The 17,981-nt window shown below is 45.6% G+C and overlaps 4 protein-coding genes across 6 annotated transcripts, besides 1 other annotated feature; 2 read left to right on the top strand and 2 right to left on the bottom strand.

Moving 5' to 3' along the window:
- Positions 1–41: 41 nt before the first annotated feature.
- Positions 42–2,826, bottom strand: CG17068 (uncharacterized protein). The gene has a single exon (NM_134535.3). It carries the CDS (start codon positions 2,684–2,686, stop codon positions 602–604), a length of 2,085 nt encoding a protein of 694 aa, NP_608379.1. The 5' UTR covers positions 2,687–2,826; the 3' UTR covers positions 42–601.
- A 244-nt stretch (positions 2,827–3,070) lies between these two features.
- On the top strand, positions 3,071–6,424 carry Rab10. Its single transcript, NM_078695.4, has 4 exons — positions 3,071–3,490; positions 3,971–4,170; positions 4,241–4,330; positions 4,799–6,424. The coding sequence occupies exons 1-4, from the start codon at positions 3,364–3,366 to the stop codon at positions 4,994–4,996; spliced, it is 615 nt and encodes a 204-aa protein (NP_523419.1). The 5' UTR covers positions 3,071–3,363; the 3' UTR covers positions 4,997–6,424.
- On the bottom strand, positions 6,425–8,932 carry CG17065 (uncharacterized protein). 3 transcript variants are annotated; one of them, NM_001298559.1, is made up of 4 exons: positions 8,509–8,932; positions 7,497–7,765; positions 6,865–7,405; positions 6,425–6,814 (listed from the first exon to the last, which is right to left on the bottom strand). In NM_001298559.1, exons 1-4 carry the CDS (start codon positions 8,768–8,770, stop codon positions 6,633–6,635), a joined length of 1,254 nt encoding a protein of 417 aa, NP_001285488.1. In that variant the 5' UTR covers positions 8,771–8,932; the 3' UTR covers positions 6,425–6,632. The 3 variants fall into 3 exon arrangements, with proteins under 3 accessions (NP_001285488.1, NP_608380.1, NP_001162805.1); NM_134536.3 differs by having other exon boundaries at positions 8,509–8,864; NM_001169334.1 differs by having other exon boundaries at positions 6,865–7,447; positions 8,509–8,864.
- A 1,495-nt stretch (positions 8,933–10,427) lies between these two features.
- Positions 10,428–10,823: a mobile genetic element.
- Positions 10,824–10,971: 148 nt separating this feature from the next.
- On the top strand, positions 10,972–11,389 carry CG42577 (uncharacterized protein). Its single transcript, NM_001169335.2, has one exon. It carries the CDS (start codon positions 11,050–11,052, stop codon positions 11,326–11,328), a length of 279 nt encoding a protein of 92 aa, NP_001162806.1. The 5' UTR covers positions 10,972–11,049; the 3' UTR covers positions 11,329–11,389.
- The last annotated feature ends 6,592 nt before the right edge of the window (positions 11,390–17,981 follow it).

The following is a 17,981-nucleotide window of genomic DNA, read 5'->3' on the forward strand; positions in this document are numbered from 1 at the left end:
CCCAGAGCTTTACAATTAGGATTGAGACACGCGACGGCATTAGGAAATATATTAAATATGTTTTATTAAATTGAAATATACCAATTTAGTCTTGTGTAAATCTTAAAATATTTGCTTGTTGCTCTACAAAACCTAAGCTCAAAAATATTACTTTTGGAAGAAAAACATTTAAGTGGTGTTCGTTGAGAGGGACGTTTGGATAATCATTATCATTAGGCAGCTAAAATCAAGCATGCAAAAAAAAAGAAATGCATAATTGGCTACAGCGTTTCAGAACAAATTGAACTTGGCAATAAACCTGTACAAACATAATGCAACAATTGCAGTTGCATTAGCCATTGCTGACCAGAAATGCGATGTTCATTTCTAGTCATTTGCTTGGCGATCCAAAACAGATAAGGAACACAAACAATCCATACACACACACATGGTAAGTGATGTAAAAACTATGCACAATTAGTTCCCATTTTGGAACTAGGAGAAGGGGAAATATAATCGTACAGATCAAATAATTTCCATGGCCAATGACGCCAACCAAAGACTATCACATCGGAAATACAAGGAAGGAGACCTAAACTAACGAACTCATATTGCTCCGCATTCAGTCGACCAGGTGACGGCCATGGTCCTGCGGTGTGGAGAAGATAATTGCGTAGATAAGGCCGTCGCGAACCGATTCGGTGGGGTTGCCCACGTTGAACATGAACTTCACGCGATTGCAGTTGGCATCGGGCACACAGGAGTACATGGGATACCAGCCGGTCTTGTTGAACACCACGTAGATCTTGTAGATCTGGTTTCGGTATATGTACACCGGTCGATCGAACGTGATGTCCAGCAGCGAATCGTAACGCACGCGTGCCGTGCAGTGCGTGTATGTGATGCGTGAGCCGTGCATGTCCTGGATGTGGGCGTACAGCACCTCGGTGTATCGTTCCGTAAAACCGGCAGAAGTCATCAGCTCGCCGCACAGCACGCGCGTGGGCACTTGGACGCCCAGGATCCAAATGTTGGTGTCCACCTGGAACGTTACGCCCGCATCCGTGACGCTGGTGTTGCGGAAGTCAAATTGCCGGGTAAGGGAGCGCATACAGTACGCGCGCACCATGTCGTTGTGCGAATTTCCAGCTGCGGATCCAGCTCCTCCAGCTGCAGCGCCGCCAGCGGGCGCCGGTGCGCCTCGATCGCCGCCATCATCATCATTGGCGGGCGCTGGGACTGGCGCTCCGCTCTCGTAGCCCTCGCCGAAGCAGCGCAGTGGTGCTGGCGCAGGTGCGGCATCCGGTGGGACGCCCACCGGTTCCGGCGGGCGGATGACCAATTCCTCGCCTGCGAAGCCGAATCCCGTGCCCACGGATCCGAAACGGGGCGCAATGCCCATCATCATACCGCCGCCGGAGGGTCCTCCGCTGCGAACTGCCGGTCCCGGTCCCGGGAAACAGACGCCCGAGGGAGCGGCTCCAGTGCGATACGAGGAGGACAATTCTCTCTGGGCGTGTCGGTGGCCCGACTCGTAGAAGTTGCGCGTGCTCCGCGACACGCAGAAGCCTTCGGGCATGTGACAATCGTTGAGCGAGGGACTGGAGATCTTAATCAGGATGGAGAGGGCCTCGTGCTGCTGCAGCAGCTTGGAACGGGCCGGTCCCTCCGCGAACTGCTGCGGCGTCATGGTGAGAAAGCGAATCTTTTTGACCGCCTGCCTGAGCATGGCGCCATCGAGAATGGTGCGCTGGGCGTCCATGATGTTAATCATGTTGGCGGCGGCATCGGCCGAAGCGTCGCTATCGATGATTACCAGGTCGTCGGAGCCGGAAGCCACGTCCAGCGGCGGGGAGGCAGCCGTGGGCGCAGCTGCAGCCGCGGCAGCCGCAGAGGAAGTGGAAGCCATCCCAGCGTCCGTTTCGAAGCTGTCAGCCTCGTCGTCCTGGTGCATGTGCTGCACCATGGCCGCCACATCGGGCTCCATCTTGATCTCTTCGACCAGCACATGGCCGGCAGCATTGTCGGGCGATTCCTTGGTCAGCACCTGACCTCCGCTAGCAGTCTCTTCCTGGCCGGACTCGTTCAGGATGCCCCGCTCACTGGCAAACTTCAGCAGGCAGTTGAACAAATCCAGCTCGGAGTCGATGTTCAGGCGATTCTGGTCAAGAATGGCCATCAGGGTGGAGACCTCGATGTCCAGGAAGCTGGGATCGGACAGAACCTCGCGCGTGTTGGCCGCGATCAGATCCATGCTGCTTTGCATGAGGCGCGGCTCATCGAACAGCTTGGCAAACTCGTACGCCCGGCACGCGTTTTTCGGACTAAGATCAGCCCAAAGGAAATGGGTGCAGCGCGTGACCACGTGGGGCAGCATGTACTTCTTGGCCACGTAGCACAGCTCGCAGGCCTTGTCGAAGGACCCAATGGTGATGCGGTCCGTGTAGATGTACTCCAGCATCGCCTCGAACGCCTCCGGCTGCACGTCCGGAATGACGATGGGGTCCGTCTTATCGGGCAGGTTGCCATAGAACATTCGCTCGAACACCGGCGAAGCCATGGCCAGTAGCAGCTTGTGGCCGGCAATGAGCCGCTGGGTGGGCGAAGAACCCACCAGAAAGCGGCAGTCGGCCCACTTCTCCGAGTGGAGCAGGTACTGGCCCCGATCCTTCAGCTCGGTGAGGCCGTTTTGCCAGTCGATGTCCATTGCCTGCGGTGGATTGGCTGGGATTGGGATCACTGTAATCCAAACGTTGTTCGCTCTGATTTGTGTGAATAATCCACCTTTTTGCGAATCGGTTTGGGATTTTGCGAAATTGTTATTATTTTACGATACCGATAATTGAATGCGTGCTTACCTATCGATTGGCTGTCGTACCGATAGCAGAGGTCTGCCAAATGGCGTAATAATTAAAAGTCATGTTATGAGCTTTCTAGCAAAAATACTTAAGCATTTAAGGTATTATCAAGAGTAAACTCAAATCTTTCTTTAGATTTTAAGCTGTGATTTCAAAACTGTGACTCCATAGCAGTCGATAGTTGTATTAAACCATCGAAGTTGCCACACTGGTGAGAGCATGGATGGTATCGAACAGATATCGATTCATGTTCCAGCTCTAGTTCTAATAGCAACAATTTCAAGCGAAAATATTAATTAATTCGGCGCATTTAAGACACGCGGAGAAAAAAGAGCTAGCTCGAGATACAGGATCATTGCTTAGGCGGCCATAACCGAGAGAAAGAGCGAAAAAGGGCAGGCGCTTCAATAATAATAATATCTCTTGTCACCTGCGCCCGTGCGTTTGTGTGTGTGTGTGTTTGCGTGCGTGTGAGTGTCGCGTGTGTTTGTGCTTTGTTCTGCGAGCGTTCCGTTGCGTTTTGGAAATGGCAAAGAAAACCTACGATTTGCTCTTTAAACTGTTGCTGATCGGTGATTCAGGAGTGGGCAAGACGTGCATATTGTTCCGGTTCTCGGATGATGCATTCACGTCCACGTTCATATCGACCATAGGTGAGTAACGGGACCGTACGCACATACTTGCATCTGTCCACCCGCACCGCACACACACACACACGCGCACATGTCAGCTGCACAGCCAGGATATATATACGTGTGTGTGGGTGTGTGACTGGGCGTGGCACTGCCTTATCGACTGGCCTATGCACTGCTTGTTTCGATCGCCTGCGGAGTGGAAAGCGGAGGAGAAGTGAGCAAAATATGCCATCTATGTGGCTATGTAACTCCCTGAACTTGAACTTTTCGTACTAAACTACTGCATGTTCGCAACACGTAACACAGACGTGTGATCATTTGGTTGGAATGAATGCTTCATATACGTCTAATGTAATGAATCATCGTGATATCAATGTCGAACTGCTTTATTTTATTCAATTCCAATGTAATCGATAACACCGCCGTGACGTCATTCGGCTCAAATTGCGTTGGTTTTTCCGCACTACATTTGCTTTCTCGTTCAACCGTTTTTCTCAGGCATCGATTTCAAAATCAAAACAGTCGAGCTGCGCGGCAAGAAGATCAAGCTGCAAATATGGGACACCGCCGGCCAGGAGCGGTTCCACACGATAACCACCTCGTACTATCGAGGCGCCATGGGCATAATGCTGGTCTATGACATAACGAACGAGAAGAGTTTCGAGAACATAGTCAAATGGTTACGGAATATAGACGAGGTAGGTGTTTCCCCTGCGAGTAATGGCCTTTTCTAAAGTCTGAAATCTTCTTCTTTTTTTTTTGTTTTAGCACGCCAACGAGGATGTGGAGAAGATGATCCTCGGCAACAAGTGCGATATGACGGACAAGAGGGTGGTCAACAAGGAGCGCGGCGAAGCGGTGAGCATCCCTCATCCACAGAGTGCCCCCACAACAGCAATCACTGTCAGAGATTAGGAAATATAGTCGTAGTTAGATCGTTAAGCTCTTCTGCCATAGGAGTTGAGTTCGGAAATCGATCATATATTAGTGTGTTTAGCTTTCAAAGCCAACTGTTTTTTACAAGCGAATTCCATGCCCCTTAATAGTTTCCTATTGTTTTGATTTTTTAAGATAAGTTTGCAAATTGAACACAGCGAATATATTCGTTCTCTGACAATCAAGACGAAACTATTTAGGTGCTATAGTATGTCCGTGGTAATGAATGCAAGGGAAAATTTCCGGAGGCATACAATTTATGTTAGAACTATTCTGGTTATTTATTATGATTGTTACTCAATGATCGCACACGCCCCACGTCTGTTTGATCAATTTGTTTACAAAGCCAATAACTTGCTCCCCTTCCCCATCTCTGCCCACGTTTTTTAGATTGCCCGTGAACATGGCATTCGGTTTATGGAAACATCCGCCAAGTCGAACATAAACATCGAGCGGGCCTTCTGCGAGCTGGCCGAGGCCATTCTGGACAAGACATCAGGACGCGAGTCGGCGGAGAATCAGGAGCGCGTGATTATCGATCGCCGGAACCAGGAGAAGGCGCCGGGCTACAGCAAGTGCTGCGCGTAAAAAGCGGCGTTCTAGGCGAACGGGGCGTGGTTTGGCCCGGTTTGTGCTCAGCTGTGCGTGGGGAAGGCGGCGAAGTACGGATTGGATTGGATTAAACTGGACTAGATTGAATTGGAATGGAACGAAACGAATCGAATCGAACCGAAAGCAGTGGGGACCGGTTTCTGAAACCGCTCCGCACGGACGAAGCAAAAAACAAAGCAATAGAGCCGGGGTCATTCGCACGTAGGAAACTTACTTATTACGAGGATACGCAAAATGGAACAAGCAACAGAAACAACCTACCTAAAGTTTAACAACAAGCAACAGATATTGTAATACGAACATTTGGAAGCAACTTTACAAAACTCCGAACGATGGATGGTGGTCGGGCATGGGCCACGTTAGTTAACGCCCACACAACGTGGACGCAAGGATCTGCATATCCATGCCGCACTCGATCGGTTGACTAACGTGGATCGGATAACGAGGATCAGCTCCAGCCACTGTCCAGCCACAAGAAACGATAATGATAGCGCTGATGTCGCTGACGCAGACATAAGCAACTTTTGTAACGTACTTTTGATACACATATAGTCTTACGATTCCTGTACTCAGTCATTCGATCGCTCGCTCGCTCGCTCGTTCGCCACCACTCGCACTCCCCAGCCGCCCCACTTAGTGTTTCGTTTTTGTTTTGCGTTTCAGCCTAGATATAAATAACACCTATACATATTATACATCGGATAGTAGTATATAGCCTATACCTACTTAGCTTGCTTTCGCTTTCTATGTCGACGCCAAGCCAAGCCAGCGAGGAGTTCGATGGGGCGGGTGGTGATGTACGCCCTGCTCTGCGTCCTGGCCACTCAAGCTTTCAAGCCAGATCCTCGGCCAGAGTTGCAGTTCCATAGGGAGTTTCGAGATCGAGGTGTTCCGAAATCGTTTTTGATTATTGCCTGTGCATATATATATATATATATATATATATATATATATATATATATATATATATATATATATAGATATTTAGATATAAATATATATTTATATATATATATACATATATGAAATTACACACCGTATATCGCATCGTTTTTATGTGCATTCGCGCCCGCACACCCAATTTATATATAATATATATGTATGTATCTGTGTACACTTAAGGGGGCTTGGGTGTGCGCGCGTATATATCTCCATGCTTGTATGTAAGGACGGTGCACGCCATCAATGTAGCATTCGCATTTGCATTCGCATCCGCAAGGGAGGAGCGCCCCAAACCGAACGCACCACCTAGCGCTCGCCTCCCGTCTCCTTGTAATTTTATTCTACTCTTTTTTTTTTGTCGTGTAAACCTATTATTTGTAACTGTATATGGATTTAGTTTAGTTGTCCACACCAAATGATTTACCGATTAAAATATAAAGAACAACCTAAACCATGTCATATAAACCAGTGAGTGATTCCTTATTTCAAATGGCAAACAATCATCGTTAAACAATTCATTTGAACATCCTTGGCTGCACTCACAAGAATCTCAAGCTCCTTCAATTGGAATGTATAAGTTTAACAATTTATTTGGAGAATCTTCGGTGTAGAATCCTGCATCCTGCATCAGGTAAATAAAAACAATTGCAACAGTTGCACATTCGATGCGCTACTTGACAGTCCTATGAACACATACGCCAGCGATCCAGGTGGATAGCACCCGGAGCTGGTCGTCCAGGAGAACGAAGTCCGCGTCCGAGCCAAAGTCCAGGGTGCCCTTCTGCTTTTCGATCTTCAGGCACTGTGCTGGATGCAAGGTGGCCGCCTCGATGGCATAGACCACGGAGCAGTCTGCAAAACGGAGTAATTAATGCGAATTCTAGCGGGGATCTCGCACTCACCGGTCGCCTTCTGGAAGATCCGCACGCACTCGTCCATCGGGGCGATGCTGCCGCACAGCGTCTCTGTGCCTGCGATGAACGCCTTGCCCTGCTTAACCTGCAGCGGCAGCTGTCCGATGTGGTGGACACCCTCCTCGAGGCCCAGCGCCGATATGGCGTCCGTCACCAGGATCAGGCCCTGCGGATGCGTGCGGTAGGCGATCCTCAGTGCCGCCGGATGAGTGTGCACTCCGTCCGAGATGATGCCGAAGTACACGGTCCTACCGTGCGGCACTGCGTCCGAGGCCAGCAGTCCCACCAGGCCGGGATCGCGGTGATGGAACGGCAGCATGGCGTTGAACAGATGCGTGATCAGCGTGGCGCCCTGCTGCACGGCCCTCTCTCCGTCGCTTAGCGAGGCCATCGAGTGGCCCAGGGCCACGGTGATGCCACGCTCCACCAGCTGGCCAATCACCTCCGGGTCGGTGACCTTCTCCGGCGCCAGGGTGATGATTTTAATGCGTTCCAGCGAGCCGTACGTCTCCTTCAGCGTGCTGAGTCCCTTCAAGCGAGGCAAACGAAAGGTTACATTTGAATGATCTCTCTGCAGATGTTGGATATCAGGGTATCAGCAATGAAAACTGGTCTCCCACCTTATCAATGGTCTGGATGCAGTGCTCCGGATGCGCGCCCTTTTTCTGCGGATTGATAAACGGACCCTCCGCATGGATGCCCAGTATGCCGGCGCCCTTGGGAACCTCTGCGGGAATGCGCGGCAGGATGGTGTGGTAGCTGTCGCTGGGCGAGGTCACCAGCGTGGGACAGAAGGAGGTGACTCCGCTCTTGACCAGGCCGCGTGCCACCGTGGCCACGCCCTCCTCGATGGTCTCCGTGTCGTACGAGAAGTCCACGCCATAGCCACCTGTGGAGAATGTGAACTCGGGTTAATCAGCCATCTTTGGATTGGATTATGTTTCTGACACCACGGATTATCTCCATGGCACGATTAGCCATTGTCTTCCGAAGACAAAGAGGTCGCTTATCGCGACTTAGTTTGACCACAGTGGGTCATCGCTGCAAGTGCCCACTGTAGCCCACTTGCGGTCGAGCTCAGCAGCTTGGGGCCTGCGAAGTCACGATAAGATTAAATCGCTCCGATTACGAGTGCTCCATATTGCGGCTTGCCGCTTTGTCAACGGGTAAACAGAACGGATGACCTTGGCGGCTGATTGGAGCGCGGCGAAAGTGCCAATTAGTGGGATTCCAGGCCGAGTGGTGCGGAATTGAACCCATCAACATGGTGTTCTAATAGGAAACATGATGAAAGTGGAAGTGGGATCGGGTTTAACGACCACCGCTAGCTGCCGTTTCTTTTTTGCAAGTTTAAATTTTTGATCGTGGAACTATAAATTTAACATATATATCTATATACCGATAATAGATATAATAGTTATGGAATGCGATGCACTTGCATACATATGTAGATTTCTGCAATCTGCAGAGCCCCAAAACGAAATGTGTAGATCCTAAAACTAATCTCTTAATCTACTGCACACAATGTGGATTCCATATGGTTTCTTTCAATTGAGAGCTCAGAGACATGATGTCATACGTTTTTCACAGTGCAGCGGGGAGATGGGGTCGCGCGCGCTTCTCAGGGCTCACCATTGATCTGGAGGTCGATGTAGCCGGGCGCGATGATGGCGCCCCCGCAGTCGATGCGACAGTGGGCCTTGGTCCGCTCGTCGAAGAACACAGGCTCTGGGTTCACGATCCGACCGTCGCGAACCCACAGATCGTCGTGGATGATCCGGTGGTCGCGTACAAGGCGGCAGTTGGTGAACTGCAGCAGGCGCTGGCTGCTCGCCAGGATCTTCTGCTCCGGAGACTCTGGCTCCTCGCTGTTGCACTTAATCCGAACGTCCATTGGTGGGGGCTGCGGAGCGCAGGGGGCGGGGCTGGCGTTGCGGGCGGAATGAGCGATGGCTCGCAAATAAACAGGGGAGCGTAAACTAAACTGAAACGAAAACGAAAAACAAAAACAAAAACGAACTCAACAACAATCAGATGTTGTGCTGTCAAATAAGCTATTTTATAGCCCTGTGTTACTACTTTTGGCTATTTGCTTCGCTACATCATAATGTAGCGCAAGTAGTAGTTAAACATGACTGACCTAAAAACGAACTGTCAATTAGCGTGCAATCCCACTCTTATGCATCAAATATAGAATGATTGTTGATTAATAATAATACAGCCACATATATGGCATAAGTAGTAGTAGAATAGCTATTCTATAGCTAATTAAGCGGCAGCACTGATTAGCTGGCCAACGTGCCGCATCAATCAGCTTTTGGTCGAGGGCATTCGATTCGTGTCAATCGTTATCGATTAGATTCAAATTAATATCCACCGAATTAACTCAATTTCCGGTGACAACCTTTTGCTATCCTTCTGTTTAAACAGTTGTCGCGGCCTTGCGCCACCCCCGACCCCGTCCAATTTGTTTTTATAGCCAAAGTGCCGGCTCCTTCGATGGCATCTCGTGGACGCTGCATAAAATGGCAATATTTACCCAACAAGCCGTCGGTGAGCAGGCCGAAAATGCAAATGCAGATGATAATGACGACACGGCGCCCAAACAGCGACAACAGAGGGCTTCAGGTGACTAGGTACACTGGGAAAAATACGCGTTTTCGCTATTCATGTACACTTTATTGAAGGAAAGCTCACTAATCAAATTTTCTTTGAATTTTAAGTTGTTCGATAGTATACACACTTAATCAAGTTCGTTTTTAATTTAAAGTGGAAGCTGTTTACTAGTATAATATAATAATAATAATATACATATCAATACATAAGAAAACGAATCAAGAAGATAACACCATAATCAAGATAATAATTTTATTAGAGTATTAAATATTAGATATAAACATACTTGAAAATTCTAAAAAGTACTTTCCTTTTTATCAATTTTTCCGTTTTTTTTTAGTTACTTAATGGCTGTTATCTGATGAACTATGTTTTTCTTCCAGTGCCTCCTGTTTGACGTGCTGCTGGGTGTTGAATGTTGGTTCCTGGGAGCTGGGTGCTCCTCTGTCTCAGCTAATCCACAATGGCCGACATTTTAAATACAAATTGCAGCGCTGTTGCTGTTGTGCCCATCCAGGTTATCCAGCCCATCCAGCCGGGCCACCCACTTCCAAATGAGTTGCAATTTTTGCACACACCCAGGCACACATTGTGCAGCCGGCTCGTGGAACATGAACTGCACTCGAGGTGGGATAGGTTCGCTCTTTTTTGTCTATTGGCAACTGATTAGCATTTAAATTAAAATGTCGCAAAGTGGCCTTACCAAAATGCTCCACTCTGTGTGTGCTAGCCCCATGTTTCCCCTTTATGGCCATGGAAGTCTCTAGTGATTTGAAATCACTTGAAAGCTTGCACAACAGTATGCTTTAAACAATGCACTTCGGCAATGTTCTTAAAAATAAAATTAAAAATACCGCAATACCGCAGTTTCGAAATTATATTGTATACTTTTTTTATAATTATACCCGTTAAGTGCAGAGTAAAAGGGTACGTACACTAGATTCATTGAAAAGTATGTAACAGGCGGAAGGTAGCCTTTCCGACTATATAAAATATATATATTCTTGTTCAGGATCAATAGCCAAGTCAATCTGGCCATGTCCGTTTGTCCGACTGTCCGTATGAACGTCGAGATTTTAGGAACTATAAATGCTAGATGGTTGAGATTACAGATATGTACATATATTTTTTTACAATTTTATTCGTTTTGTAAATATGTAACTCTAATGCCCTAAAGGCGCCAAACCGGCCACGCCCACACTTTTGAACAATTTTTAAGTTTTTTTTCATTTTATTCCCCAATATCTATCGATTTCCCACTATTCACACTATCTGAGTAACGGGTATCTAATAGTCGGTGAACTTGACTATTGCATTCTCTCTTCTTTTGATCAGGATTACCTTCCAAGCTAGAAAAATTCGCCTTTTAACTGAGATATGGCAACAATGTTGAGCTGTTCTGATATAAAAGGAAACATTTTCAAATTCAAATTGATTTTCGATCAAGTTGGCTATGCTTCCATTTGTCATAATATTTCGTTTTGCCGGAATATTTAGTTCACTTTCGTTTCACTACTTGACTGAGAAACCAATTCCAGTGCTCAACGGAATTCAAAAATGCCAGAGAAATCGAACGCGAAAGCAAATCCAATTGGAAGCAACGAGGTCTTGATGACAGAGGATCCTGAGCAGTCGAGTGGATCGAAGGAGGGTTCGCAGTCCTCAGAGGCTGAGGAAGAACACATCAGCGAAGCGTTTCAGCGCCTCGAGGAAAAATTAAATGACATGGAAAGGCGGATTGCCCACGCGAGGAAAGTTAAAAGGCGTTTATTCGTTCGCCTCTTATGTTTAATCCTCGATCTACTACAAGCAAAGCTATATTTGCAGTACACGTAGTATATGCGATTTCTGTTAATCTATTCGCAAAATATCAATGTATTATCAAATGGTCTAAGTGTTGACGCAAAAATATATTATGAGCATTCCTGAAATGGAGCTTTAATTATAAAATTTCCTTTTTTTGCATTTACTTTTTACTTCCAAATTCGGGTATAAAATATTACAAGTGTCAATTGAATCTTTCTAATAATTAAAGATCATCTGGCGTGGTAGATGGGTAGATGACCCTGCAGGATTGTTTTCTTTTCATACCCGTAGAGTAGATTTGATTTTACCAACCAGACGTAGGGTTCGCAGTCCTCAGAGACGTCTTCCTCTACAACCGAGGTCGTCTTTGATAAACATCCTGATCCTGAATACATCGATGACATCGACATGATTTTCAAGGAACTAAGCTTCCTTGTAGCGGAAAAAGGTGGAATCGGCAGAAACTGACACGTTGATTGGGCAATAAAGGACCTGGACAAACCTGAATTGAACAGACAGTTAGGGTATGCAATAGACTACTCTTCCTTTGCTTCGACAAGGATGCGATAAAATATGAATGCATAATCGGAACACTCTATTATCGAATGCATTCGATTAATGGTAGAGACTTGATTGTACACATCTATGCAGTCAGCATCCAGCGAATACTTTCACTTTAAAGACAATTTCCAGATATCCTTGCTGCTTTCTATCCTGACTCTCAGTTGGTTGGATACCCTTTGATTTGCTGGCCACAAATTGATTCATCTGCCCGACATTGATCGAATCGCCTTGGCAATCGATGTCGCGACTCCTGTCCATTTCTCATGGTCACTTATTATTGTCCCAGTGGCTGGCACGCCTTCTGTTCTGTCCTTTTGTTCTGTGTGCTCTGTTCTGTTCGGCTGGGGCGATATCCTTGGGCGCCTCCAACTGCGAAAAGGACCTTATGCATATGTATGCGCTGCTTATCCATTGTGTGTGCGAGATTGTGTGTCATCTATGCTCACGTATCAATAAGTGCTCGGGACGTGGGCTGAATTTTTTATTGCAGCTTGTGTATGCAATATAGTGAATGTCCCAGGACCACAGGACCAAGGCGAAGACGCTTGTGTGGGCGTTTGTTGGTGTGTGTTGGTGTGTGTTGGTGTGTGCATGTGTGTGTGTGGGGGGGGGGGCGGGGTGCTGTGAAATTGCCTGTGAAATATTTTTTGTGTACACACACAACGCCGCAATACTGTCGTCCACAACTGAGGTCATCACACTAAGCCACCGATCAAACATACTGCAAACATAATTAATGGAGTAGCTACACTCGAAAAAGCATTTAACACAAATACAGCAATGACTGCAAGTGCTTTTAATCTTGATAGTGAAATAAAATAATAATATAATCGATGCAAATATAATTGTTAAATCAATTATAAATTGTAAAATAAAATGCACTCGTTATGATAAGTTTTATGAAATTTTTTTTTTTTTTTTTGGTAATAATTTGGTAATGTTTTATACAAGTCTATAAAATGATTTAAGTCCAACATTTTAGGTTAAGCTTATGTTTTTGAAAAAATGAACCATTTATTTTTTTACCTATTTAATCAAAAGTATGCCCAAAATACTACAATTTTGTGGAAAACTTGAATAGAGTTTTAGCATTTATTATAATTTTTCGATTCTAAAATCTCATAGATTTGCTAGATTTGCGACCCCGCCTGTGTGTGTCAATAAGTCAAAGGACTTTTTGCGGAGCAGGAGTGCTTTTTAAGCCGTTCTCTTTGTCATGGAGCGCTTAGCTGTAGGCGTGGCAGCACGCCCAGCTGGGAAAATTGCCCAAGATGGAATCAAATCAGTTGCAAACCTAACCAGCCATGGCCAAGGATGTGGGATGCGGCCGGGAATGGCGGCTAAAACTCAAGGACACTTTGCCGTAATGCGAGGAGTCTAATCCAGATGGGCAGTCAGGTCAGGCGATTACCTTTGAACTGTGCAGAATAGGCGGATACTTGGTTGGATAGTTGGATAGTTCCATTCAAGAATCGCTCCCGGGAAATTTGTCTTTATTAATTAGGGCCAGTTGCGTGGAGCGAGTTGCGGACTCCCCGGTGGCTGCAATTGATTTAGAAGTCAATGGAACGACGTGCATAAATATTTGCCAAGGCAATCTAAATAAATTACAGTGCAGCTCGCATTCTCCGTGCGGAATATTTCGCCCGAAAAATCTCATGGAAAATGCATGCATTGCCATGAGCAAAGAGACAAAGACCGAATGGAAAACGGACACGGGCAGCCCGGATAAATGCTCCGGCTTACTTATTAACTGGCCTTAGGTCCTCGGTCCTTCTGTCCGTCCGTCCGTGTCCGTCCGTCCGTCCGTGTGTCAGATTTACTTTACTTTGGGCCATAATTTGATGTATTGTGCAATATGGAACGCAATTTAAATATGTGCGCAATTACGTAAAATGTTTGCCAGCCGCTCCTTCTCGTCCCCCAAAATCCTTGTCGGTGCATTCGACACCCATCCACCATAAGCATCACCAAGACACCCAGTGCCGCCACTCGGGGCCACTACGGATTTTCATGGAATCCGATTCAGAACCGAGCGGCCCAACGAAAACCAACATCCGTTGCTGTGTGCACGGTTGACCAAAACGATTCTGACCATTTCGGACGCTGCCGATGATTGAGGCAGGTGCCAACTAATCAAAAATGGTAGCAATTATAATTGATTAAAACGGTACGGATGATGGCCACGGCAATGGACGTGGATGTGCGTGTGGGTGTGGATGTGAATGCAGCTGGGGGAATCCGTCCTGGGAATCCGATGATGGTATTGAAGTCTGGGGGCGGAAATGCAATTGCATCAGCACTGTTTACAGCTGTGTCTGGTCGAGCGTTTGGGCCACGTACACTGGGATTTGGCAAGCGAGTTTTGGCCAAATATACTCATGTTAAATGTGAGGAACATGTACTTTGCATTTTGGGGCATCTTGAAGAAGAATGTGTCGCTTAGTGCCAATCCAAACATCTACAACTTTCTCACATTCATTCTAAATTGAATTTATATTAATTGCGAAGTATGAACATTTTAGTGCGTTATCCTATACTGGTCGCAATGAATATCTTTTTTTTTTTTACCAGTGTGTGCAGCGAAGGAAACAATCCGATCGCATTTTGCGCTTTGTACGCGCTATTTGATGCGGTCCAGTGGTTTGCAATATTCATGCGTTTTCCGAGCAAAAACTGATTAAGTCAACATACCCAATTTTGTTTGGATTCTTGTTTAAGATTGACGGCGCGCACAGCTGCAAAATCAAATTACAATCACTACCAAAACCACCACACACTTCACGCCGATAATATTGATCTAATTTGAGGGGGGTTCTACTCAAATAAGCCACCATATGTATGAGTTCATATTCTAAACAATTGAACGTATTAAGTCGTGCATAATGCGGATAGGAATAACATTTGTTATATAGCTACCCATCTAGGAAACATCAGACAGTAGCGAAACGATGACGGAATGGATAGTTTTTCAAATGCCAAAGCAATTTCAACCCTTTCCTCTTCACCAGTATTTCCGCTTCGGTGTGATCAATGGTCATTCAAAATGCTTTGCATTTTGCATCCACAGAAATGCCGTTAAATCAATTTTGCAGCAAATTTTCAATATGCAACAATCGGGGGCCCGAATGCGAATGCGAATGCGAATGCCGCCCACTTGGCACTTGTCCTTCTGCCATTTTTTGGTGCAAAAGTAGCCACCCACCATCCCACCTGCCATGTGGTCATGGTCGCCTTTTTAAGGGACCAAAGCCAGAACCGCACACGAAACCCGAATATGTAATTGAAAAATGATTTTGTTGCACATGTCCCACACAGGGCGGTAGGATCCGGGATCCGGATGAGGATGCGGATGCGGATGCGGATGCGGCACCCACTGCCAAGTGCCCAGTGCCCAGAGATGGGTCCAAAAACCAGGACGGGCCACTCCTCGAATTGGGATGATTGCATTTTCGGCACTAGGCTTTTGTGCTGCGGCGGCGGGCTTTTCGCCAATTTCGAGGGCGGTCGAAAAAGTTTAATTAATTCGCCGACCTGGCCGGAATCAACTTGGTTAGGCGAGCTGCTTGAGCTGCCTGGCCTCAGCTAATTAGCATATAAATGACATTGTCGCTTTATGCGCCTGCCATTGTGTTTGCTTATTGATTTAGCATTAATTGTTAATTGTTAATAACCGGCGGCGACCGCAGCGCAAACCGCACGGTTTAACGCACCTGACAAACCGCAACGCACTCCCACTCGCCAACCAGCACCACTCGCCATTAGCAAGGAAATTCGTCACCAGCAAGGACCCCTCGCCGCCGGCAGAGGACGGGCAGAAGGACACAGCTGCCGCCGAGCGAAAGGCGTCCTCTGGATGGGCACATGAATTACTAAAATCACACAATTCATCATCTTGTTCATCGAAGGCGCCGCCAAGCGAATTTTTTAGGCCTTTTTTTTATTTTAAAAACAATAAGCATTACTTTATTAACTTATTACTTTTTATAGTGTAACACGCGAATTCTTTAGGCCCCTGTTTTTTTAATGATGTTTGATCGCTTTCTGTGGACTTCAGTTTAACTTATTATTCTTCAGGCTTTTTTTTTTTTAATTAACGTTTTTGATCGATTTCCCCTGACTTTAAAGGTTAATAGCTTTACTTTAGTAATAATATAAATTAACTAAGGTGATATAGGCACTTGAATAAAAGTGTTTGTCTGGATAAATAAACAATTTAGTCAGTTTTCCACTGAATTATTTACAGCTTGCTTGCTTGACTTAAAAATAAGTTATAACAATTCCGTGTAATTGTTGTTTAATACAAATAAATATTATGTACCTAATGTGCTGAAAACAAATATTCTTAACCAACACGACTTTCTGTGTTCTTAGTAAGAACTTATTACTTTCTTTAAAAATTTGTGTGCATATTTTTTATTATTTTTTTCACAATTTTGCTGGTTACCAAAATACTTCGGACTTAGCTTCGAACAGTCTTGAATTTTCAAAAGTGGTTCTGGACAAGGTTTTCCAAACTTGCCTAGTCTAAGCTACTCTGTCGATATCCAATTAAATTCTATTCTTTGGCACATTTTTGATGCCCCTTAATTAAGTTTGGTCTTTTTGCTGGCAGTGTCAATATATTTCGACCACAATTGTGGGGGCGAGGCTGTCACCTGACGACTCCCACCGATTATTGGCCATAAGGCTCGGAGGTCTGAGGCCTCGGGATTCGGGAATCGGGCTTGGGGCTTGGGGTTTGGGGTATGGAGTATGGAGTATCGGGTTCCTGGTCCCGTCTGGTCGGGATCACTTTCGCTCGCTGCCTAAACACGAAACTCAATTAACTTGTTAATTTATTTGAAATCTTCTTTGTCGTCCTTCGCCATTGAAAACCACTTTGGGGTTACCAAGGTGACGGTTCGGATGGTTCGTCTGGTTTGGATGGAAGATGGAAGCTTCTCTGCTAGCAGGCTAATCTATTTTGGCAAAAGGATGGCAGCCCATTAACAGGCAAATCAAATTGTAGTGATGCACATGGGAAGATTATGGAATTCGTTTCTATTCTCCTGCTTTAAATGATCCGACTTGCTTTAGTACGTAAACTTAGTTAGTAAGACAATCACATTAGATCATATCTTCTACCGAAAACTACATAAATATGTTAATATTGAGTTGGTTTCAGTGTATGCGGATAGTTAAAAAATATGTCGTCAAACTACAAATGTGCAGAGTGCTTATATCGATATATATATATCGATATCGATTTTAGAATGAGTGGATATAAAATAGGTAAATCAATTATAAAGTTTTTGTGTTATTTGTACTTATAATCGTACTATGTGATCAAGGAATATCGGTATGTACAAATGTTAGTTATTATAGGATTATTATTAATATTATTAATGTCTCAATGCATTATTTACATAATTATCCCAAGGTATAGGTAATTTATTATAGTTATAGATAATTTTCGCATTTTCCCTACTACTTGTGCACTTCAGTTTTGGCATCTCAAACGCTGTTCTAACCGCTTTTCCTTCAAAATCCTTCAAAGATTTCCCGTTAAAATGCAAAAGAAGCTTGCAGGCTGAGTAATCTCCATGTGGATTGGGGATTGTGGTTAGCTAAAAATCGTTTACCGTTGCTCACTTTAAACTTTCGTGCCATGGAAGGGTGGTGGGGGGTGGTGGGTTTGATTGTGGGCGGTTGGTGGTGGGAGGTGGTGGGTTTATTAGAGTGGTGTTGCAAAGTGCGGGCAAAGTTTTTGCTCGGTATAATTAAAACTAGGCAGAAACAGCGTCGAAGACAAACGGAATTGTTTACATGTGTCTTTGTTACAGTTACAGTTATCCATTGGTGGCGCTGGATCCCGTGGGCGTGGGTTTTGGGGTGTTGGGATTGTGAGCAGCGAAGGAATATGTATGTTATGCTTCAGTTTCATTTTCAGCCTACATTTCAGCTGGCGGCATGTTTTCTCTGCCGGTCTGTCTATTCCGTTCAGAGCTGTCAGCTTGCCCATTTTCCAGATAGATTCCACTTATGTATTATTTATAAGCTCAAAACAAATGACAACATGAAGTTAAATTAAATTAAATTAATTTAAATTAAATTAGTTAAATTGTTAAATGTGGGGC

This window comes from Drosophila melanogaster, chromosome X (genome assembly GCF_000001215.4).
Source record: "Drosophila melanogaster chromosome X".
Classification (NCBI taxonomy): domain Eukaryota; kingdom Metazoa; phylum Arthropoda; class Insecta; order Diptera; family Drosophilidae; genus Drosophila; species Drosophila melanogaster.